The sequence below is a fragment of the Labrus bergylta genome, chromosome 15, assembly GCF_963930695.1.
Source record: "Labrus bergylta chromosome 15, fLabBer1.1, whole genome shotgun sequence".
NCBI lineage: Eukaryota > Metazoa > Chordata > Actinopteri > Labriformes > Labridae > Labrus > Labrus bergylta.
In genome coordinates, this window is record NC_089209.1 from 28,136,434 (window position 1) to 28,159,018 (window position 22,585).

At 44.2% G+C, this 22,585-nt stretch overlaps 2 protein-coding genes across 4 annotated transcripts; one reads left to right on the forward strand and one right to left on the reverse strand.

The window, feature by feature from the left end:
• Nucleotides 1-34: 34 nt before the first annotated feature.
• cep85l (centrosomal protein 85, like) lies at nucleotides 35-9,959 on the reverse strand. Of its 2 annotated transcripts, XM_020647198.3 has the most exons (14): nucleotides 9,828-9,959; nucleotides 9,640-9,706; nucleotides 8,514-8,648; nucleotides 7,377-8,134; nucleotides 7,069-7,142; nucleotides 5,468-5,585; nucleotides 5,226-5,393; nucleotides 4,983-5,135; nucleotides 4,114-4,268; nucleotides 3,545-3,662; nucleotides 3,355-3,405; nucleotides 2,648-2,755; nucleotides 2,409-2,559; nucleotides 35-2,276 (listed from the first exon to the last, which is right to left on the reverse strand). In XM_020647198.3, the coding sequence occupies exons 2-14, from the start codon at nucleotides 9,686-9,688 to the stop codon at nucleotides 2,080-2,082; spliced, it is 2,235 nt and encodes a 744-aa protein (XP_020502854.1). In that variant the 5' UTR covers nucleotides 9,689-9,706; nucleotides 9,828-9,959; the 3' UTR covers nucleotides 35-2,079. The 2 variants fall into 2 exon arrangements, with proteins under 2 accessions (XP_020502854.1, XP_020502855.1); XM_020647199.3 differs by lacking the exon at nucleotides 9,828-9,959 and having other exon boundaries at nucleotides 4,114-4,265; nucleotides 9,640-9,772.
• Nucleotides 9,960-10,178: 219 nt separating this feature from the next.
• Nucleotides 10,179-21,905, forward strand: mcm9 (minichromosome maintenance 9 homologous recombination repair factor). Of its 2 annotated transcripts, XM_020647192.3 has the most exons (15): nucleotides 10,179-10,366; nucleotides 11,494-11,667; nucleotides 12,019-12,157; nucleotides 12,317-12,423; nucleotides 14,037-14,243; nucleotides 14,342-14,423; nucleotides 15,500-15,700; nucleotides 15,772-15,897; nucleotides 16,046-16,165; nucleotides 16,248-16,422; nucleotides 16,853-17,055; nucleotides 17,962-18,165; nucleotides 19,151-19,233; nucleotides 19,665-19,810; nucleotides 20,163-21,905. In XM_020647192.3, the coding sequence occupies exons 2-15, from the start codon at nucleotides 11,503-11,505 to the stop codon at nucleotides 21,598-21,600; spliced, it is 3,396 nt and encodes a 1,131-aa protein (XP_020502848.1). In that variant the 5' UTR covers nucleotides 10,179-10,366; nucleotides 11,494-11,502; the 3' UTR covers nucleotides 21,601-21,905. The 2 variants fall into 2 exon arrangements, with proteins under 2 accessions (XP_020502848.1, XP_065819851.1); XM_065963779.1 differs by lacking the exon at nucleotides 10,179-10,366 and having other exon boundaries at nucleotides 11,556-11,667; nucleotides 12,074-12,157.
• The last annotated feature ends 680 nt before the right edge of the window (nucleotides 21,906-22,585 follow it).

A 22,585-nucleotide genomic window follows, 5' to 3' on the forward strand; every position in this document is an offset into this window, starting at 1 on the left:
CACACCAATAAACTGGAAGAATTCTGACTCAGGATGGTAAGAAACCAAACAATATTTTATTAACCATGTGAACAACACTTTTTTTTTACATTACTTCATATAAAGCACAGTTTTACGGTGGCCCTTAAGGTGCAAAAACATTTCACTTACCGTTTAAATATTAGATGAAACATAAAAAACCGAGAGACATTTTTCTAAAGCCCTAAATGAATAAGACACAAAAGTGTTCCACTAAATATTCAAATATTGAATGAAAACCTCAAACTTTGAACTACAAAAGTATTCCACACAAAAAAAAAAAATATATAATGGAAGTTGAAAACTGAAACATTTTTTGTGCTGATTATTTTAGCTTTGAGTAAAATGTCAGGGCCACCGTATAGTTATTTAAGATGACAAACAAAAAATATCATGTATTTAAAAATATATAGTGAAGGTGAAAATGTTTGTACTGGATGCAAAAGAATGAACAGGTAAGCTGCATGTTCATAAAGGTACATTATCAGAGAATCTGTAACTTTGAAACATTTTGAATGAAATACTATATATTAAATGTCCTTCCTTACTCACTTTAAACTTCCCACTCATTCGTTCTAACTTCTCCATCTTTACATTCTCGAGTTCCTCCTGCTCACACATCCTGCAGAACATTCTCACAGCCTGCAGCTCGTCTCTCTGTCACCTCTCTCCATGTGACTAATGTGTTCGGACAGCTTTACTGACAGAATGTGACTATATTCCATCTGTAAGACTTTGTCTGCCAACGATCTACTTGAAGTGTCATTAAAAACCTCAAAGGTCAGATTTCAACATTTCAAACATTTCTTTGGTTTTATTTCTTTAAATGTAAAAACTAAACAGAGCAGAGAGAGAGAGTGTGATAAAAAAGTCATAGCTGTCAATGGTATGTGAAATCTGAACGCACAGTCCCTTTGTCCTGGTTCCCATGGTAACTTAGAGCATTTAAAGTTGCAGACATGATGAAACATGCAGAGATAATTAAAGTTAGGGAAGTCATTTATTCTGCAAGCTGCCTGCACAGAAGAGTGAGTCTTATCCACAAAAAGTGCACGTGCTGTTTTCTTTACTTCACTTCTTTGGCAGCAGAAATGTTGACCAGATAATTATTGAATAAAAAAGAGTCCTGTGGTCGACTTAAAGCCGGTGGTTAAATGCACAGAATCAATATTGATCAATGACACTTTTTTAAGTTATTGATTCTGTTAAATTCAGTTTGTGTCTGGTTCACGATGATCCCACAAGTGAGTCCACTGCACCTCTGGAGTCCACTGTCTATAGGGTGATGGATGCTTAAAGCTTAAATCATTCCTCATTGAGGATAAAAGGGTTAAACAGACACAGGGTCCGACACCAGCAGGAGGGTCCTGGGAATCTCTGGGTGTCACTGGGTTTCACTAGTAGTCTCTAGATCTCACTGGGTGTCACTGGCAGTCTCTGGGCGTCACTGGGTGTCACTGGGTGTCACTGGGTTTCACTAGTAGTCTCTAGATCTCCCTGGGTGTCACTGGAAGTCTCTGGGTGTCACTGGAAGTCTCTGGGTGTCACTGGGTGACACTGAAAGTCTCTGGGTGTCACTGGAAGTCACTGGGAGTCACTGGGTGTCACTGGAAGTCACTGGGCGTCACTGGAAGTCACTGGGTGTCACTGGAAGTCTCTGGGCGTCACTGGAAGTCTCTGGAAGTCTCTGGGTGTCACTGGAAGTCTCTGGGCGTCACTGGGTGACACTGAAAGTCTCTGGGTGACACTGAAAGTCTCTGGGTGTCACTGGAAGTCTCTTGGTGTCACTGGGTGTCACTGGAAGTCTCTGGGTGTCATTTGGAGTCCTTGGGCGTCACTGGATGTCACTGGAAGTCTCTGGGCGTCACTGGGTGACACTGACAGTCTCTGGGTGTCACTGGGTGTCACTGGAAGTCTGTTGGTGTCACTGGAAGTCTCTTGGTGTCATTTGGAGTCCTTGGGCATCACTGGGTGTCACTGGAAGTGTCTGGGCATCACTGGGTGTCACTGGGTGTCACTGTGACTCTCTGGGAGACACAGCCGTCACCCATACACTGGGTGTCACTGGGTGTCACTGGGAGTCACTGTGACTCTCTGGGAGACACAGCTGTCCCCCATACACTGGGTGTAGCGGTCTGAGATGCTCCTCCTCAGCTCGTCGATGTCCCTCCTCAGTTGGCTGACCTCCAGCAGCTTGAAGCGGAGCTCCTCCTCCTCCTCCCGTCTGCTGTCGCTCTCCTCTGCAGACACACTCAGAGCTGCAGAGAAACATCAGAAAGAGATGAAAGTCTGTCAATAAAACAGATGAAGGTGACTTCATGCTGCAGCAGGTAAACAGTGTGTGTGTGTGTGTGTGTGTGTGTGTGTGTGTGTGTGTGTGTGTGTGTTACATTTCATGCCCAGCAGCAGACTCAGGTTGGGCTCCTTCCCCTGAGCTCTCTGGCTCAGGATGCTGCAAAGCGTCTGCAGGTCGAGCAGACACAGGGACATCTCCTTCAGCAGGCGGCCCACTTCAGGAGCCTCCACGGCGGGTACTGATATCTGAAGCAAGACGACGACAACATGACTTCTTCTATTGGAGTGGAAGTCAAACAACAACCCTGAAACACAGTAACACCTCCAGTGATACCTGTGGGGGGGCTCTGTCGGGAGGGTCCAGGCTGTTGTCGTCACCAGGGGGAGCAGTCTGCTGTAATAGAGACACGCCTCTTTTCTCCTGCAGTCTGCTGCTGGTGGCCTGAAGAACAGAAAACAGTGAAGTAAGTCTGAGTGATTCTTAAAGGGAGAATCTTTTCCACCAGTAATGAAATCCTTTCAGTTCGTTTGTGAGAACAACATCACGCTGAGGCTCCACCTTCAGCTTTTTTCCCACAGACGAGTCAAACAGTGACCCAGATAATGATTTATCATTTGAATGGATCAAAGTGTTACCCTGTTAACTGGTGACTTTCAGCCGAATGTATTATTTTAAACATAATAAAAATTCATTCATAGGGACACTTTCCGTCTTCACCTTCTTTTGTACTACTATGACGCATTTAGCCACAAGTCACAAGTTAACGTGATCACTTTTTAAACCGTAACACCGGTGTTGTAAAAAAACAAGTCAACAGATGAAATGATAACGTAGCAAACCCTAAATCACCAAAATCTACAAATAGTAACCTTTTCATAATTCACCACAGGAAGTACCTTCATGGAGGTCAAGCAGCATTTCACAATAAAAGCACCAAGGGCAGAGATGGAAATAAGGCTCATTATTCAATACGCTCTCTAAAGTACAGGGGGCGCTATGCTCTCACTTTTACTGAAATAGTCTTACGAAAACAAACGTACCGTCAGTTTGGATGTGAGTCTCTCGATCTGTTCTCTCTGGTGTTTGATCAGCTGGAGGGGAGAACAGATTGTATGTTAGTGTGTGAGTGTGTGAGTGTGAGTGTGAGTGTGAGTGTGAGTGTGTGTGTGTGTGTGTGTGTGTGTGTGTGTGTGTGTGTGTGTGTGTGTGTGTGTGTGTGTGTGTGTTTACCCTGCTAGTGTGGTCCTGCTGCTCCAGAAGTTCAGAGTTTTCCACCTCTAGCCACTTTAGGTCCTGAACAGGTAACCTGACGCCGTCATCCAAACACTGCTGCACCTTCTGTTGCAGACTGACAGAGAGAGAGAGAGAGAGAGAGAGAGAGAGAGAGAGAGAGAGAGAGAGAGAGAGAGAGAGAGAGAGAGAGAGAGAGAGAGAGTGAGAGAGAGAGGGAGACAGAAAGAGATGACTTTGGACTTCACCATCAGGATGCCCATATTTGGACAAGGGGGTGGAGCTGAAGAGAGGGGTTAGCTAATGCTGTCACTAGCCTGATTAGTGAGGTGTAGAAGTCATTTTCTAGTAACCATGGTAATGAAGTTATAGCCTAGCTTCCTAATGGAACTCTGCCCGGTGTCTCCTTAAAGAAAGGGGTACCCTATGACCCCTTTCTTTTGTTCAAGGTGTTTTTTGGCATCAAATTTTCTGTATTCGCTGTTCATTTGAGTATTGTGAGTGAATATTGTCTATAAGGCGAAGTGAAACTATAAAAGAATATATATGCATGTGGTCAGGTGTGTCACCTGTGCACAGATGCTATCAGCTCCTTCTCTCTCCTCGCCTGCTGCTCCATCTTCATGTTTTTCTCCTCTAGCAGAGCACAGCCCTCCTGCAGGCTGCTCTCCAACCGACTTATTGTCCTCTCCAGGTGTTTGGCCTTCTGCTGCACCTGCTCCTGCTGAGCACACACACACACACACACACACACACACACACACACACACACATTTAAAAATAAGAGGAAAATAAGATTAATAGCAATTTACGGAGCAAATCTACAACCCATCATCAACCTTTTCAGAACACCATCCCTTTAAAACATAGACTGTAAATATTAAAGGACAAAGTCTGAGTGACGTCACCCGTCTGTTCCTGCAGGGGGCGCTGGAGTCCCATCCATGGTGGTCTCCTTGCTGGAAATGCTGTCTCAGTCTAACCTTCACCGTGCCCGCCTATCTATCAGGTCAGCTACATGCCTTATTGTGAATAACTCTTATCCTTCATCAAATCAAAACTGATGAGTCATCAAAACATTCACCCCCCGTACAGTGTGTGTCCATCGAGACATGAGCTAATCACACCTATTTGGTTTTTTGAACCAGGCTGTAAACATGTTCATCTCTGCTGTAAAAACAGGCTTTTTAGAATGGGTGTGTTTCTGCAGCCAGCCTCTAGTGGTCACTTTAAGAACTGCAGGTTTGTCCACCACCAGACCGGCTTCATTTTTAAACACAGGAGCTTACCGCTTAGTTTGAACCATTAGCATCGGATAAATTAGCATTATTGAAGAGAGGAGCCTGAAAACCAAGCCTCGTAAGAGGAGCTTTTATAATCCCAGCCCTCAGGGTGCAGATCCTCCTATGTGTGTGTGTGTGTGTGTGTGTGTGTGTACCTGTGTAGCCTGCCCCTGCACCTCGTCCAGCGTGGGCAGGTCAGACAGGTATTTCTCCAGAGTCTCTATGCGCTGCTGTTTCTCCTGGTTCTGCTCGTTCTCTCTCTGACACTTCTTCTTCAGGCTGCTGATGTAACGATCCCTCGTCTTCACCTGGGCAACACAAAAGAAATCCTCGTTTGAAATGTTGAACTAGGACACAAAAGAGAATTTCGAGAAGTAGACAAAGGAAACAGTTTGTACCTTCTCCTCCAGCTTCCTGATGTCCTCGTTGTATTTCTGTGTAACTTGTTTGAAGAACTCATTTAAATGAAGAACTTCAAGTTCAGCGACAGCCAGCTTCCTGCCGAGCTCCTCGTCACAGCACAGCCTATCAGAGGGCTGCTGACAGGCCGCTCTCAACAAGGGTTCCTATAGGACAGGCAGGACCAGTTCTGTGACTTCAGATCAAAGATGTATGTGTGTTAAATCTGCAGATGTGTTACCTTAGGACTGAGGATGTGTGTGTGGTCGAACCAGCCTCTCTGGCTGTGCAGGACTTGCTGCACTCTGACCTCGTTCTCTCTGATCCGGGCATGGATCTGCAGGATCTGCTGCTTTTGTCTGAAACACACACACACACACACACACACACACACACACACACACACACACACACCATCATCATCAGTTCCTCACTCCATTTCCACGGTTACCATGGCAGTTACTGTCCATCATTTTGAACTCTGATCTGGCGCTTTGCATTGTGGGAAACAGTCTGATAAATACATCATCAGTACGACATCCTGGTACTTATGGCAAACTGTGGATCTCACATTTGTTCACATACTGCATACTGCTTTTTGGCCAAATCAGTGAGTACTTCTAGTGTGTTTTAGAAACCATCCAGTATCTCACCCACCTCTGACTCAGCTGACACAGATCCAGGGTTTGATCTTCAGAATGAAACAAAACTCTGAATGTTTGGAGATTACAAAGTCAGGTGCTTCACTTCTAGGTAACTAAGTAACTTCATTTATTAATGTAATCATTCATTTATTAATGTAATCATTCATTCATTTATTAATGTAATCATTCATTTATTAATGTAATCATTCATTCATTTATTAATGTAATCATTCATTTATTAATGTAACCATTCATTCATTTATTAATGTAATCATTCATTCATTTATTGATGTAATCATTCATTCATTTAATAATATAATCATTCATTTATTAATGTAATCATTCATTCATTTATTAATGTAATCATTTATTTATTAATGTAATCATTCATTCATTTATTGATGTAATCATTCATTCATTTAATAATATAATCATTCATTTATTAATGTAATCATTCATTCATTTATTAATGTAATCATTTATTTATTAATGTAATCATTCATTCATTTATTGATGTAATCATTCATTAATTTATTAATTTAATCATTAATTAATTTATTAATGTAATCATTCATTTATTTATTGATGTAATCAATCATTCATTTATTAATGTAATCAATCATATATTTATTAATGTAATCATTCATTTATTGATGTAATCATTCATTGATGATTTTGATGCTTTACAGAGAAGTTCACATTATGAATAACCACATGTTGTACCTGCAGGTTGGATTCACCTAAAAAAACATCTTTCAAGATGATCCTCATTTTAAACTCTCGTAGTGATGCTGGATGTTCAGACTAAACACGGGCAAAGGTTTGTAATCCCAGGATGAGTCTGCAGAGGGCGCTACACGCCTTCTTCTGTTAAAAACACGCCATAGTTCACTGATATGAAACCAAGAACTTCAGCAGAAGGCTTCCATTGAGCCGGCCAATCAGAATAAACTGCGGAAGTGGAGACGAGGTCTTAAAGAGAACCGTTAAACGAACCGTTTCACACTGAAATGAATTTTACTGTGTGCGTGTGTGTGTGTTTGTTTGTGTGTGTGTGTGTGTGTGTGTGTGTGTGTGTGTGTGTGTGTGTGTGTGTGTGTGTGTGTGTGTGTGTGTGTGTGTGTGTGTGTGTGTGTGTGTGTGTGTGTGTGTGTGTGTGTGTGTGTGTGTGTGTGTGTGTGTGTGTGTGTGTGTGTACCTGTCGATCTCCAGCTCTCTCTGTCTCATCAGTCCCTCTTTCAGCTTCAGCAGAGTATTGACGGGCAGAGAGCTCTGAAACAAAACAAAACAAAACAAACACTTCAGTCAGTGAAAGTCAAATTCATGTTCCAGGTTTGAATCCAGCCTTTCTGTCCAATCTTTATTTAGATTTCCATAAAGCATTATCTGAGTCTTATCTAAATAACTCTTCTATCCCGTTACAGGAGGACATACGTCAGTGACTTGTTTTGTCTTTATCTTCTATCTTTCTCCCTCATTTCTTTGACCTCCTTATACTCCTCTCACCTGGTTCAGCCCTGGTTCCTGCTGCCATGGCAACAGGCCGTCTCCAGCCCCGCCCTCTGCTCCAGGTTGTCCTGCTTTGGGCCTGTACTCCATCTGCTCGGTCAGCCACATCTGTGTGCGCACTGCGGGCTGGATGGGGGAGCTTCTGTCACCCTGGTGACCTAGCAGGGGGTCTCCCTGAGTGGGTAAGCTGAACACCTGTCCTCCTCCCCGGGACACTTTGGCCTCAGGTAAGGCGCTGTAGCTCAGACTGCTGTGTTTAGCCGGTGAGGACAGAGCAGAAGAGATGGAGCGCTCTGTTTCCAGAGCGGGTGACCTGCTGCTGTGGAGGTAACGGTATCCAGGAGCAGCGCCCGGCGAGCGCAGCAGCAAGGTGCGGCCGAGCGAGGACGAAGACAAAGGGAGATAAAGATCCAGGTTTGAAGCCCGGGGTTCCTTTCTGTACCCATAGAGCACACCCCTGTCCAAGGAGCCTCGTGAGTCGGGGTTGTGTGAGTCCCCTGATGTCCGCGTCTTATCTCCACCTGACGACAGTTTGGTGAGAGATGACCACTTTCGAATAGGTCTCTGCTCCTTCATTTCCGGGCAGCTCGCTGCACCAGGTGTGAGCGGTTGACGGGACCTGCTCCAGCTTCCAGGGGATATGGGGGAGGGGGACGGCAGGACGTGGACGGAGGGGACGCCATCTTGATCTGGACCTAAGTGAGTGTTGGACAGTCTCTGGAAAGACAAAGGAGTGGTGCTGGAGCTGGAGTCATCTGTAGGAAGAAGAAGTAGTGATATAAAACAACAGATAGAACGATAACATGGAATCAGACCGCTGACCGCTGAACAGTACGGTGTGCACGTGGTGCCCGGGCATACACTCTCAGAGTTAACTGATGATAACATCAAGGTCTCTTTGTCTTTTATTGAAATATTCTCATCAGATATCTGAGGACAAACTTAAACAACACAGTCAGGGACACACTCTACAGGGTCGTTTGAAACGCTGCCCCTCCATCACGCCTCCATCACGCCTTCACTCTGGAGGCAAGACGTCACAGCGGGGTAAATATGGCGGCCTGAAACGTCAGGAAGCCTGATGGTAATGAGAGGGGCGGGCAGATAAAGAGAAATTTAAAAAAGACTTCTTACCCTCCATGCTGTCAGAGCAGTAAGTACCAATCCCTGTGTCCCCGCTGTCAGACACCGTGCTGTGTCTGCGCCCCCCCAGTATAACGTTCCCAGGACCGGGGGGGCCAAGGACCCATCCTGAAGAGCTGCTGAGGCCTGTAGACCAAAGATTCATCAGTAAGAATGATGTTTCAAACAATGATTCAGTCACAGAGAGCAGGAGGGGGGGGGGGGGGGCTCTTCAAGGTTTTAGACTGCAGTGTGTTTTAGCTGTTAAAGTGAAATCTCCTTTAATTAAATATCATAAGCTTATTTTCTGTATGGAAGCCGTAAGCGGACATGTATTGATACATAGTATTTATTTGGTTTCTCCGCGATAATGAGCTCACTTTGGTGGTTTATTGAGATGCTCCTGGGAAACATCAGACTTCCCAGGTGTGCAGTCGTCATGACGACATATACACATCCCAGTACTCGGAATAAACCACCAAACATGGACGCTAGAAGTAAGGTTGTTTTTTTCGGGGACAATGTTTGAAAAGCATCGGGTATGTAGTTCACATTTTTATTCCTTTGTAAGCTTAAATAACATTAGAATTAGCTAATATTCTCTTAGCTAGCTAGCTTTATTGCTACAATAGGCTTTAAAGCAAACTGAGTGTGTGTGTGTGTCACTATTCCAAGTGTTGACACTGTTTCTTTCCACCATCTTTGCCCTGAACGATCACCACTCAAACTTTTGAAGGCCATTCATGTGCTCATAAAATACAATATCTTAGAGGAGCACATGAAGGCAGCATTATTCATCTTGTTATCTTGGGGTTACAACACTGTTTTTTCCTGGATTACGAGTTAATTTGTTATCCCGGGATATCGACATAAATCAGAATCTAAATTGACTTGTTAAGTTAAACGGAGTAAAATAAAACATATGATGGTATGTCCTCTTGGAGATTCCGTACAGAACACCTCTGCTGTGTTAGTTAACGGGACGTGATGACGTAGCAAATAGCACAGAATCCCGTTATATCCGAACCGTTCCGTGCTAACGGTCTGCTGCTGGCCTTTAAATCAGAATCACTGCTTCTAGCTCACATCTCCGTCCTGTGCTTTATGTACCGGGCTTTACCTCACCTGTGAATCTCACCTGTTTTGTTACAGTCGTATCCGTCCTCGCCGTCGCTCCTGCTCCACATTGTGTCTGATGATGAATTCTTTAAGAAGAAAAAGAATACAGCTCGAGTGGAGGACGGGAGAGGAAAACACAAGGCCAAAGTCCAGAAAACACGGGTACCGGATAAATCCTGGAATCAAAGGAGAGATCTGAAACCATACCTGAAAATATTCGCTCTCAGCTTTATTTTTCAGGTGTAAATAACGGTTTGCTGTTTTTAGAGCTTGTGCTCTGCTCGTCCCGGGATGGACGTCCTCTGAGGGGGAGGAGTGACGTCAGCAGCAGACTCCTCCCCCCGCAGCGCTGAAGCGATGAGAAGTTGGGCTCGTTTTAGTGATCGGATCATTTGGATCAATCGGTAAAAAAAGTTGATTCTTCAGAGTCACGAATGAATCTTCATTAGGAATTACCTTTACGACATCGCTTTACGATATCTCTTTGTGTAACTATAGCAAGCTTCTTTATTTCTTTCGTTTGCACCACAAAATGTCTTGTTCTATACTTTCACTTGGTGGCGCTAATGCACCGTTCAGCTGAGAAGCGAAAAGGAAGCATATGAAGAAGAAAAAGAGGAAGTCCTTCCGCCGCTTGGCCCGCGAAACTCTGCTCTTCTGTTTACGTGTGCCGGAGGACGAGATGTGTTAGAGCTCAAATGATTCTGTTCTTCGATTAAATATTTGTTTCCTGGTGAAATCAACAGGTGAGTCTTGTGTTCCGTGTTCGTTGATTAGCATCTTCACAGTAAGCTAGCTGATGTAGTTTGAAAGTAATGTAGTGTATCAACAGGTGTGCTAATGAACCACTCGATTAACGCTGTTAATAGTTATTAAAAAAACATATCTTAAAGTGTGGGTGTCATAACTTGTCTTGTTGCCATGCTATTTAAACGGGTTTTAATAAGGGACTAAATATAACTTGTCGTGTGTGAAAGTGTGTGTGAGCAGGAAACATGTATTTAATATGTAGTTAGACTACAACTGTTTTATTATGTTAGTTTATTGTAATAAACCTCTTTTCCCCATAAAGGACCCTTCTACTGACTAATAGCACATATCTAGATATTGTTGTTACATGAAGTGTCACAGGTTCCGGTTCAAGTTCAGGAGATTCTCATGTTGACCTGTAGGTAGATTTAGGAGTAAATGACACAACAGATGTAACAAGAAACTACACATCAGAGAGAAGGAGAACTAATTAAAAAGTGATGTTAAATCATTTAAATGAAAGGATTATCAGGGCAGATAAGAGAAATACATTTCAAACAATAAAATAAATCACAAATAAATAAAATGAGGCATTGGTAAAATAAATTTTGGACTCAGATTGATACATAAATATGTAAATGTCAGCAGCAGGAACATTCTGTCATTGTGTGACTTAAAGATAAAATGAGATTTTCATTATAGTGGAAATGAATTATTCCACTCTTAACCAGGGGAGCCCTTGATGTCACCCCATATTGACCTCTGGAACCCCTCAATAAATAATGAAAGGAGGCACAGGTTGTTACTTCTATTGTGTTGTAGGTTCATGTAATTAGTAGGTTTGGCTGTCCAATCAGCCTTGGTGCAATCGTAAGGTCGGGGGTTCGATCCCCGGCTCCTGCAGCCACTTATCCGCTGTGTCCTTTGGCAAGACACTTAGCCTGAAGTTGCTCCCGCTGCTTTGTTTGCAGTGTGTGAATGTATGAATGAGATTGTTTAATACTGGTGGACTGATCATCAGTAATGTTAAAGTATCATAAATAATGTAACCTGTGTTAAACAAACTGTACATCATACAGCAGCACTACTGTCGTTACCAAACAAACACTCTCTGTTATTCCAGGTGTTCACCATGTTGATGAGCCCGGAGCAGGAGGCTCTGATTGGCCGGGTATTTGAAAGCTACCTGACAGATCATCACCATGACGACATCCTCCAGCTGATCGAAGACGGCGATGAAGAGACCCGACACCCTGTGGTCGTAAACGCCATGACGCTGTTTGAAGCAAATATGGAGGTGAAAGCAGCACAGTGTACCCAAACGCTGCCGATGTCTTTGTGCACTGTAGACAGTGTGTTGGTGTTTGTCTGCCATGTTTGATCCACTCATTCCTCTGTGTGTGTGTGTGTGTGTGTGTGTGTGTGTGTGTGTGTGTGTGTGTGTGTGTGTGTGTGTGTGTGTGTGTGTGTGTGTGTGTGTGTGTGTGTGTGTGTGTGTGTGTGTGTGTGTGTGTGTGTGTGTGTGTGTGTGTGTGTGTGTGTGTGTGTGTGTGTGTGTGTGTGTGTGTGTGTGTGTGTGTGTGTGTGTGTGTGTGTGTGTGTGTGTGTGTGTGTGTGTGTGTGTGTGTGTGTGTGTGTGTGGGTGTAGGTGGGAGATTATTTTAACGCCTATCCCCACCATGTGCTGGCTATATTTGACAAAGTGTTACACAGAAGAGCCATGGACTTAGCAGAGAAAGTCTCCCTGAAGCCCAGACTGAGACACGCCCCTCATGCCAGAATCACAGGTAATGTCCCCAGTCTCTTACACGAGCCCTCTCCTCTCACTAAAATGAAGGAAACAACTGAACAGCTTTTCTTCTTTTTAGGACATTTGTTGCAGTTAAATTTTGGTTGTCATAGTAACTATTTTCTGTTTGTGCTAACAGACTCTTTTCTGTCCTCAGGTCTGCCCGTGTGTCCCGAGCTCACCAGAAACACCATCCCCAGGTCCAGAGATGTCGGACACTTTCTGTCCGTCACCGGCACAGTCATACGCACCAGCGTTGCCAAGGTAACAGCATGCTAAATGCTCAGTTTGCAACAGTTTGTTGAAGCTTTACTGAAAGCTGCTGTTAAATGAGCAGAGCAGTGAGGAGCACAGGGACTCCCTAAATAAACCTGATGTCTTCAGGACGCTTCAGAAGGACAAACGGGTTCTTTTTCACCACTCACTTAGAAACCAACACATGTCTCTGATGTTTATCTAAGCCCACACCTGGTCTTTCCTGGATCTTCTGTCCCTGCAAACACTCTAGAGAGGGGCGGAGCCAGAATCAAAACACTCATTAAGGAAACATGAAGAAAACAGTGTTACTGTGGATTAGGAGGAACATAACAGAGTCACACATGTGCAGAGGAGTAAGGCAATGAGCCCAGTGCATTCTGGGTCTTGCAGTTTTTCTTTTTTTTAACCTTTATTATTTATTTCTCTGATTATGTAGCAACCATTTCAATTTAGTTTCCATGTTCCATTTGCATAGACAGTGTAGTTTGAAGTCTTCCCTTTAGTATAAGTGTATGCTCCTGAACCCAGTGAGTCAACATAATGCTGATGTACTTACAGGAACACGTGTTTACAAGCTCACAGAGAGGAGTCAGAAGAGGTGCAGAACAGCTTTTTACCTCTTTTCAACACACTACTCTTCATCTAACTAACAGGAATATGAAGTCACCATCCAAAAACAAGGAAGAGTACCTGCAGAGTCTGGAATATGAAAAGAACTAACACACTCAAACTAAAGCCCAAACCAAAGTTAACAGCAGCTAACTATCCAATGTAATCAACGTTTAATCAAGAGGCACAGACCACAACTCAAACCCTGGTGCAGCTTTGTTTCAGAATCCCTCCTCTCTGTTCATCATCACTGAACATGTGTTAAAGACCACAGGCAGACCTGACGATGCCTCAGAAACAGTTCTGGAGGATTCTCCTGATCTGTCTTTATGAACGTCTTCAGAGACTCCAGAACATCAACATATTCATTTCAAACTGTATCGATCACATACAGTGATAAAAGCAAACAATATAGAAGCTGATGAGCAGAGCCCACATCAGTCTGTGTAGAAAGTGTGTTTGGAGCAGCCTCAGCCAATCAGGAGACAGCTAGTCTTTGTTTACTTCAGGGAGTTCTAAGATATTCTGACCAATCAGAGAGCATTTTCCAAACGCATCATCACACATTTTGGTCCTCTTGTAAATGTTCCTGTGTGAACACAGACCGAACCTGAGGTCATTATGGTACAATGGAACAAACTGATCCATGATTCAGACCAGAGCAAACGATCTATATGTGATAACGCCCTCATCTGTTGACTTGTCCTCTTGTGAACAGAATAATCTGAAAACATCGGTTTTTATTTCAGCTTCTCTTATTCTCCATTCATTAATGGAACATTGTCGTGATGATGAGTGTGTGGACCCTTTTCTTTGTCTTATCTGAAAAGAAACCTCTGTTTATTTCAGCATGAGTTTTAGACTGGAAGGATTCCTGAAACACACCTTCAAGTCAACACTTAACTGTTTTTACATGTGTCACCATGGAAACAGAGGCATTGTCTGAACAACCAGAAGATGTTGTGAGTGTTACTGTGTTGTATATTTGAGTTGTTCTTCTCCTCTCATAGGTGCTGGAGTACGAGCGGGATTACATGTGCAACAAGTGTCGCCATATTTTCACGGTGCAGGCAGATTTTGATCAGTTCTACACCTTTGTACCTCCTGTGTCCTGTCCTAACCCCGACGCCTGTCACTCCTTTAAATTCACCTGTCTGACTGACGGATCTGAGCCCGGAGCCTGTCGAGACTACCAGGAGATCAAGATCCAAGAGCAGGTGAACCCTGTGATCCTCATGTTCTCTACAAACCGATCATTTGAATGTTCACAGACAATGTGTTGAATAATAAGTTCTGGATATTGAAATGATTTCAGGTGCAGAGGCTGTCAGTGGGCAGTATTCCTCGTTCCATGGTGGTGATTCTGGAGGACGACCTGGTTGACATCTGTAAATCTGGTGAGAACTATTGGACAAGCCGTCCCTCCATACACATGCTCATTAAAGCCTAACTTTGTTACTTAAGGTTTTAGCTGCTCAGGTACAGTGATGGTGGAGAAATCAATAAGAGCTGACAATGTGCACAACTTGATCCCATTTCCAAGTTTACAGTCAACCAGAAGAGGGCGATGGTCACAAGGTCTTTACACTTACATCTCAGTTCTCCTCTCCCCCCGGAGCGTTCAAAGATCTTATAACTGAAATGAGGAGAGAGGAGGGAAATGTGACTTCAGTAAAACTTTATTGTCATGTTAATAAAGTTTCATTAAAGGCTGATCGTTAATGATACGTCTGATGATAAGATACATGTTTATTTAATAAATCATTTCCGATATTCTTGAGGCCACATAGAAGCAGCTGTGTTTGTAAAATACAGAGTTCACAATGAGATGATCTGTCAATCAAAAGATCAAATACATTTACAATATGAAATCCTTAATGATCAGTTAACAGAATACACTCTGTTACTGTGTATTCTGTTAGAATGAATACAAAGAGATGTTAAAGACAGCTGACAGCTCAACGAGGATCAGCTGACTTCACAAACGGACGTCTTGAGGTAAAGGACTTTTCATGTCTCCTCTCCTTCATTTCCCTGCATCTCTCCTTGAATCTCTGGTGGGAGGGGCTAAGACTCACAGGAACTGAGACGCAGCTTTTGTCCTATCAAGGACTTTTCAAGATCAGACTAAACAAACGGTATCCTCCTGACAAGAGGGGAACCTGATTTATTTTCTGTAAGACAAACCTTTGTGTTCCTTAAACAAAAACCAGGAACAGAGTGACCACAGCACCATGAAGGAAGAGCAGTGCTGAATAGAAATGTTTGTGTACACAGAACAGTCTGCTGCAGGTTGAACAGAGCTGCAGCAGACATTTATCCAGCTCTCCACCTGCTGGTGGCAGAGTGCTAATGCCCGAGCTCCATGTGACCAGCTGTTTGAACAGTGTGTTTGTAGATGATGTGACCAGCTGTTTGAACACTGTGTTTGTAGATGATAATGTGACCAGCTGTTTGAACACTGTGTTTGTAGGTGACGATGTGACCGTGTACGGCGTGATGGGTCAGCGCTGGAAGCCATTCTACGACGGCACTCGCTGCGACGTGGAGCTGGTGCTCAAAGCCAATAACATCGAAGTAAACAACCAGCAGGCTGCAGCGGCTCTGCTCATGAAGGACATTCAGAAAGAGTTTGATGAATTCTGGGAAAGCTCTAAACATGATCCCATGGCTGGTACGTAATGTTTCAAAAGCCTTGTTTGTATTTCTTCACTTCCTGAACCTCATCCTCTCCTCTCTCTGTAGCCAGGAACCAGATTCTGTTGAGTCTGTGCCCTCAGGTGTTTGGCATGTACGTGGTTAAACTGGCGGTTGCCATGGTGTTGGCTGGTGGCGTGCAGAGAATAGATTCTTTGGGGACAAAGATCAGAGGTATGTCTCTTGTAGCGTGGCTCATCTGTACCTGCATGTTTCACACTTTCATTCAATCTTATTTGGCCTGATTTCTTCTAAATCTGACGAGTCCTGCATGTCTGTGTTTGTCTTTTCATTAAACTAGTCTTTATCTCATCCTCTCCAGGTGAGTGTCACATGCTGCTGGTGGGCGACCCCGGCACAGGGAAGTCTCAGTTCCTGAAGTATTCAGCTAAGATCATGCCTCGCTCTGTTCTCACAGCTGGGATTGGATCAACAAGTGCAGGTAGAGGCTGTTCTCTGTCAGCACTTTGAAACCTGCTGCATGTAAACTCATCACATCCTCACCTGAACGTGTGGTGTTGCAGGACTGACCGTAGCAGCGGTGAGAGACGGAGGTGAGTGGCACCTGGAGGCTGGAGCTCTGGTCCTGTCAGACGGAGGTCTGTGCTGCATCGATGAGTTCAACAGCATCAAAGAACATGACCGCATCAGCATCCATGAAGCCATGGAGCAGCAGTCCATCAGTGTGGCCAAAGCTGGGTATGACACTAAACAGATCTGATGTGACAAAGTGTGTTTTTCATTACTGCCCAGATCACAGAGGGCCAATACTGGATTATCATAATGTACAGGTTGTATTAATGAATGTGTTAAATGGAGACTTAGTTTATTTATCAGGTGAAGTACTGTAGTGTTTATTAATTTAGTTTGGCTACACGCTAGACAATTTAAAATCTTAACTGATGTGAAGATCGTGGAGACCGCAGACCCGGGTACAGCTGGGTACCTCCACACCTTTTTAAGACCAACATGCCCCAGGGTGCAGAGGTGGGCAGAAGTAGGTTTGCAACTAAAATAATGAAGTGAAGGGTGTGAAGTTGACGACTTTGTAAACTGTGAAATAGAGAAATGTTATCCACTCTGTATATGTCCAAGAGAACATGGACTATAACACTCCCCCTCTCCACAGTATAGTGTGTAAGCTAAACACTCGCACCACCATTCTGGCAGCCGCCAACCCTAAAGGCCAGTACGACCCCAACGAGCCGCTGTCTGTCAACGTGGCCCTTGCCAGCCCTCTACTCAGTCGATTCGACCTGGTTCTTGTTCTGCTGGATACCAAGAACGCCGAGTGGGACCGTGTCATCTCCTCCTTCATCCTGGAGGACAGAGGTTTGTCAATCTAAAACCAGTTGCAGTTGTTCCTGCAACTCCCATTTCTGTGAGTGCGCGACACAGGGAGCAGAGGAGAAATGTGAACATGCGACCATCTAGGGACAGAAATGATATGCTGTCGTGTAAATAAGATAAATAACATAAGGCTGTTTAGTTTGTTTAATACAAGGAGGAGGTATAGACCTGTTCTATAGGAAAGGTTTCTTTATGACTTCTGTTGTGATCTGGCGCTATATAGAAAATAAAATGAACTTGACCATCAAGGGGGGCAGGGGGTGCCGTTTGGGGGGCGGGCCGCTCCCCTAACATAATGGTAGGGGAAACACTGGGCGATGTTTGTTTATGGTTGTTGCAGAATACATTTTTGTTCTCGTCAGGGTTAAAAAGTTTAAAATGTGAAAGACAATCACACCTTTAATATTTCTGAATATTTTCACTTTGACTTGAATATTTTTGATTTACAGTTACAACTCCTGCAGACTTAAAAAATACATAATTTTAAAGAATCCAGAATACTGTATTTTTATGAGATGGATGGAAGCATAGCAAGAAAGAAGTATAGATCGATACTAATACATATCGATATTAATATAGTTTGATACTTTATTGATCCTGAGACTGTAAGAAAACTAAAAAAATGCTCTCCATTTAGAAAGTATCTGAGCACATCATCTCCTGAGCTTCTCAGCTGGTTTCTCCTCTAGACAATAATGAAAGAAACTTTTAGTAGCTAAAGAAATGGTATCATAACTTTCATCTAATATGAACAAAGCGCAAGTTGTGCTGACTCTGTGAGGAGAGCAGCACATTGAGTGCCCAGCTGAAAACACAGTGCTGATGTTCAGAACAGCGTTCCTCCCTCTCGTCTGAGGGGGTTCATGATAGCTCTCTTGTGTTCTTCAGGACTTCCTGCTGAGTCTTCAGGCCTGTGGTCCATGGAGAAAATGAAGGCTTATTTCAGTGTGATCAAACGGCTGCAGCCGCAGCTGTCTGAAGATGCCAACAGCATCCTGACCCGTTACTACCAGCTGCAGAGACAGAGTGACAGACGCAACGCTGCACGCACCACCATCCGAATGCTGGAGAGTCTGAGCAGACTGGCTGAAGGTGAGGCCGGGCAGTTTGAAAATCAATTACCCACAGCCTCAGAACATTAAATATGTGTGGGGGGATTTCTGTGCTAAGATCAGACAGAAGATGAAGTTAGTTTTCTGTTCGCACCAGACCAGTACCAGGTCTCAATCTGTTGAGCTGTTAGCTAGGAACGGTACCAGGTCCCAGTCTGATGACCTGTTAGCTAGGATCAATACCAGGTCCCAGTCTGATGACCTGTTAGCTAGGATCAATACCAGGTCCCAGTCTGATGACCTGTTAGCTAGGATCAATACCAGGTCCCAGTCTGATGACCTGTTAGCTAGGATCAGTACCAGGTCCCAGTCTGTTGACCTGTTAGCTAGAATAAGTACCAGGTACCTGTTAGCTAGGATTGGTACCAGGTCCCAGTCTGATGACCTGTTAGCTAGGATCAGTACCAGGTCCAGGTGTGCAGTATGGGACTTTATACCCCCAGAGAGCTCTGGGTCTACACCGGGGTCTCCTCCCAGTTGTATGTGCCTGGAAGACCATCCAAAGGGAGGTGACCAGTAGGTATCCTGACCAGTCCCCCAAACACCTCACCTGGCTGGTAGCAGCTGTACTCCGAGCTCCTCCCCTATCTGTAAGACGGAGCCCAGACACTCTCCAGAGGAAACAGTACTCTGTAAAGTAATCTGAGTGAATCACAAATAAAATGCTAAAAGACTTTATAAAAATCATCCCTACAGAGTTGCTTATTAGAAGCAATAATAATAACTCTTCTCCAAGTCCAGCAACAGTACGGAATGGGTTGAGATGTGCTTTGACCTCCTTCACATTAACATTCTTGTTTTTGAAGCCTGCAGCTCTTTTTCCTGCTATAAAAACAAAAACTTCATGTTGTGCACACAGATTAGAATCATTTCTGCTTACGCTGTCTGTGTGAGAAGACACATTTAAATGAACTGAATGGTGAATAAGTGTACCACTCACCTATTGTTCTGTTTTGACCCTTGAGCTCATGCCAAGCTCATGTACAGAGAGACAGTGACCATAGAGGACGCCATCATGGCTGTCTCTGTTATGGAGTGCTCCATGCAGGTAAGAAGTTAACACACTGTCACACACACACACATGTAAATCCTGTGGTTTGTTTGTGACATGTTGCAGGTTTGAAAACATGAGAACCTCTCAGTCTCTTTACACCTTGTTTATTCATATGCAAGATTAAAAATGAGTTTTTTACCTTAATCAACGACCTGTGAAATAACAGTCATAGTGATTGTTAAATCAAGCTGATTTATAGCAGCCTCATTATCCGAGGTGTTGCTCAGCCTGCAGCCCCTCTCTGTACTCTCTTCTTTCAGTCTGTTATCTCTCTCTGTACTCTCTTCTTTCAGTCTGTTATCTCTCTCTGTACTCTCTTCTTTCAGTCTGTTATCTCTCTCTGTACTCTCTTCTTTCAGTCTGTTATCTCTCTCTGTACTCTCTTCTTTCAGTCTGTTATCTCTCTCTGTACTCTCCTCTTTCAGGGTGGAGCTCTGCTGGGGAATGTAAATGCTTTACTCACCTCGTTCCCCGCTGTGCCCTGTGAGCAGTATCACACTCAGTGTCGGACTCTGCTGCAGGGACTCAACCTGTCTCAGTTGCTGCAGAAGGAGACCAGCAGATTGAGCAGGTGGGTCACTCCTGTTGAGTGTGTGTGAGAGCTCCTTCCTCTGAACACTGCTGGAATGTGCTATCTTCTTTGAATGATGATTTTTATTTGAAGTGTGTGACACCATTACAGAAAGAGCTGTAACATTACTCTCTACAAACACACCACACAGAGCAGTCGGGAGGTGCTGGTCTACCTCTGACTTGATTGGTTAGTGTGTGTGAGCACACTATTTGTAGGAGTTTTGAGTTGTTGTCAGACACTGAGAATAAGAATCTGAGCCTGTCAGTTGTGTGTTTATTCAAACTAATTATTCAAATAAACACCTCCATCAGTTGTTTGAGTTTGAAACACCTTGATCTTCGTCCTTCAGGATGAAGAGGGACGCCTCAGGCGTGCCATCACCTGATGATCCCCAGCATCAACTCAGAGACCCAGACTCCGCCCCCTGCAGAAACAGACATGATGTGACGAGCAGCTGTAAGGGTGATGTCACAGTAGAGGGAGGCCTGGATTGGTTTCACTCCATCGATCAGTCACTGTCGCCTGACGGCATGGCCCCGCCTGTCATTACATCCACTCAGGTGAACCTGAAAACAGGAGGAAACTCAGAAAGGTCAGGGACAAACGGCGTGATCAGGGACCGCACGTTAATCCGCGATGCTGGTGTCACCTCCGCTTCACAGGAAGAAAAGCAGGAGAAGAAGAAACAATCTGAGAGACGGACAGATCATCCAGAGTCCTCAAGGTTTGTGTTCCAAAAAGTCTCTAAGAAACTGCGAGACAAACGAGTGAAGGAGCTGAGTGGTCTTCATCAGGAGCCTGCCTCAGAGGGGGCGGAGTCTACCTCAGAGGGAGGAGGAGGGGGGGCGGAGCCTGCCTCAGAGGGAGGAGGAGGAGAGGGGGCGGAGCCTGCCTCAGAGGGAGGAGGAGGAGGAGGAGGAGAGGGGGTAGGGCCTGCTGATAAACATGTGTCTGACAGGAGCAGCTCACTGCCATTGGATAACTCCAAACCCTCCAAACGCTTTGTCAAGAATCACCTGAGCAGCGCCGGCTCAGAAAGAACACCTGAGGAGGACAACAGGAGAGACGAGACCAAAGACATCAGTGCTGCACTGAGGGAGAAGAAGACCGACGAGGAAGAAACAGGAGAAGAACTGCGCTCAAAGTTGTCCGGGTTTATATTCAAACCAAGAAAGATGAGAGCTTCAGCACACAGTGACATCCTGAAGGTCAGCGCAGGAATCCTGGATGAGACAGGGAGCGGAAGAAGTGAAGTGAAAGGAGCTGGTCAGGATGACACAGAGAAGAAAAGTCTGAATCAGAGAGATTTGGAAGGTGAAGGCAGCGAGAAGGAGGACGAGTCTGCAAGCAGAAGAATGATGGGAAGTGATGACATCATAAAGTCTCCTGTGGCTTCATCAACGCTCGCCAAACTCTCCAGATTCTCCTTCAGCTGCTCCAAGGAACAATCGGCTGCAGCTCAGACTGACGAGGACATGAATCCTCAAAGAGAAGATACCCAGAGAACAGATCCTCCTGCAGGACTGAAACCTGTGAGAATGGTGGACCAAATCAAAGATTTGTTAAACCCAGGACAGAGACACCGACAGTTTGATCCTGCAGAAACATTGAAGGACGTTCCTGCTGAACTGCAGATTCCGGTCGGTGTGAGGAAGAGGAAGTGTTTTGAGCTGGGCCGTCCTCACAGCAGTTCTGCTTCGTTCTCTCTCTTCGGTTCTGTGGACTTCAGTAACGACGTCCTCGACACTGACTGGGACCAGGAGGTTTCTAAGAGAGCCAAAATCTGAACTCTCACTGGATCAAAGGCAATACTGTACCAAAGAAATGCAGGATTTTCTGCGTTTCTGTGTCCAGTTTATAAATGGAGTAGACAATATGTTCATTCTTCATTCTCTCCTGCTGACTCATTCAGATGTTTTTTCTCACTTGAAATTCTGAAATTTGCCTGCAGACAAGGAGACTGCTTTCTTCATTGTTTGCAGCATTACATTTTCTGTTGCTTCATCACAGCATAATAATCATGTTTATCTCTTGAATATAAAGAGATGTTCCATAGCATGGGGATGTGCAAAGAAAAAGATCTTCAATACAATTTTAGAGTTTGTGTTTTTTATCATTTTCTTGATTACTTGAAAATGACAGTTTGTATGCACTGAGCTCAAATATATCACCAACATATAACAGACTAAACACAGTTACATTGTGAATTTAATTAGAATGAATGAAGTGCTCATGTGTGTAAACACAAACAGCTGAGTGTTGATCAGCTGATGTCATCATCTCAAACAGACGTTGCTTCACATGATGCTGCAGAGGAAAGGACGTCTCGTGTCTTCAAAAATATTTCCTTGTTCCTCTCTCCTCTTTTCCTCGTTTCTCTCCATGCATCTCTGGTGGGAGGGACTAGGATGCAAGGGGAGGAAGTAAGTGTTGAAATTTGGATTTAATTTAAGAGACATGAGAAGTCAGACTAAGAGCTTAGGTTACCATAGTGACAGACTTAGAGCTTAAGTTACCGTAGAGACAGACTCGGAGCTGAAGTTACCATAGTGACAGACTCGGAGCTTAAGTTACCATAGAGACAGACTCGGAGCTTAAGTTACCATAGAGACAGACTCAGAGCTTAAGTTACCATAGAAACAGACTCGGAGCCTAAATTAGCATAGAAACAGACTCAGAGTTCACGTCACCATAGAAACAGACTCAGAGTTTAGGTTACCATAGTGACAGACTAAGAGCTTAAATCACCGTAGAAACAGACTCAGCTTACAT

Bases quoted from the DNA above. Each gene is read 5' to 3' on its own strand.
- cep85l (XM_020647198.3), bottom strand. From the start codon at position 9,688: ATGTGGAGCAGGAGCGACGGCGAGGACGGATACGACTGTAACAAAACA. The intron at 5,586-7,068 runs GTACACACACAC...TGTGTGTTTCAG, and splicing joins AGAGAGCTGGAGATCGACAG to ACAAAAGCAGCAGATCCTGC. The intron at 5,394-5,467 runs GTAACACATCTG...CCTGTCCTATAG, and splicing joins CACACATCCTCAGTCCTAAG to GAACCCTTGTTGAGAGCGGC.
- mcm9 (XM_020647192.3), top strand. From the start codon at position 11,503: ATGTTGATGAGCCCGGAGCAGGAGGCTCTGATTGGCCGGGTATTTGAA. The intron at 12,158-12,316 runs GTAATGTCCCCA...TTCTGTCCTCAG, and splicing joins CCCTCATGCCAGAATCACAG to GTCTGCCCGTGTGTCCCGAG. The intron at 12,424-14,036 runs GTAACAGCATGC...CTCCTCTCATAG, and splicing joins TACGCACCAGCGTTGCCAAG to GTGCTGGAGTACGAGCGGGA.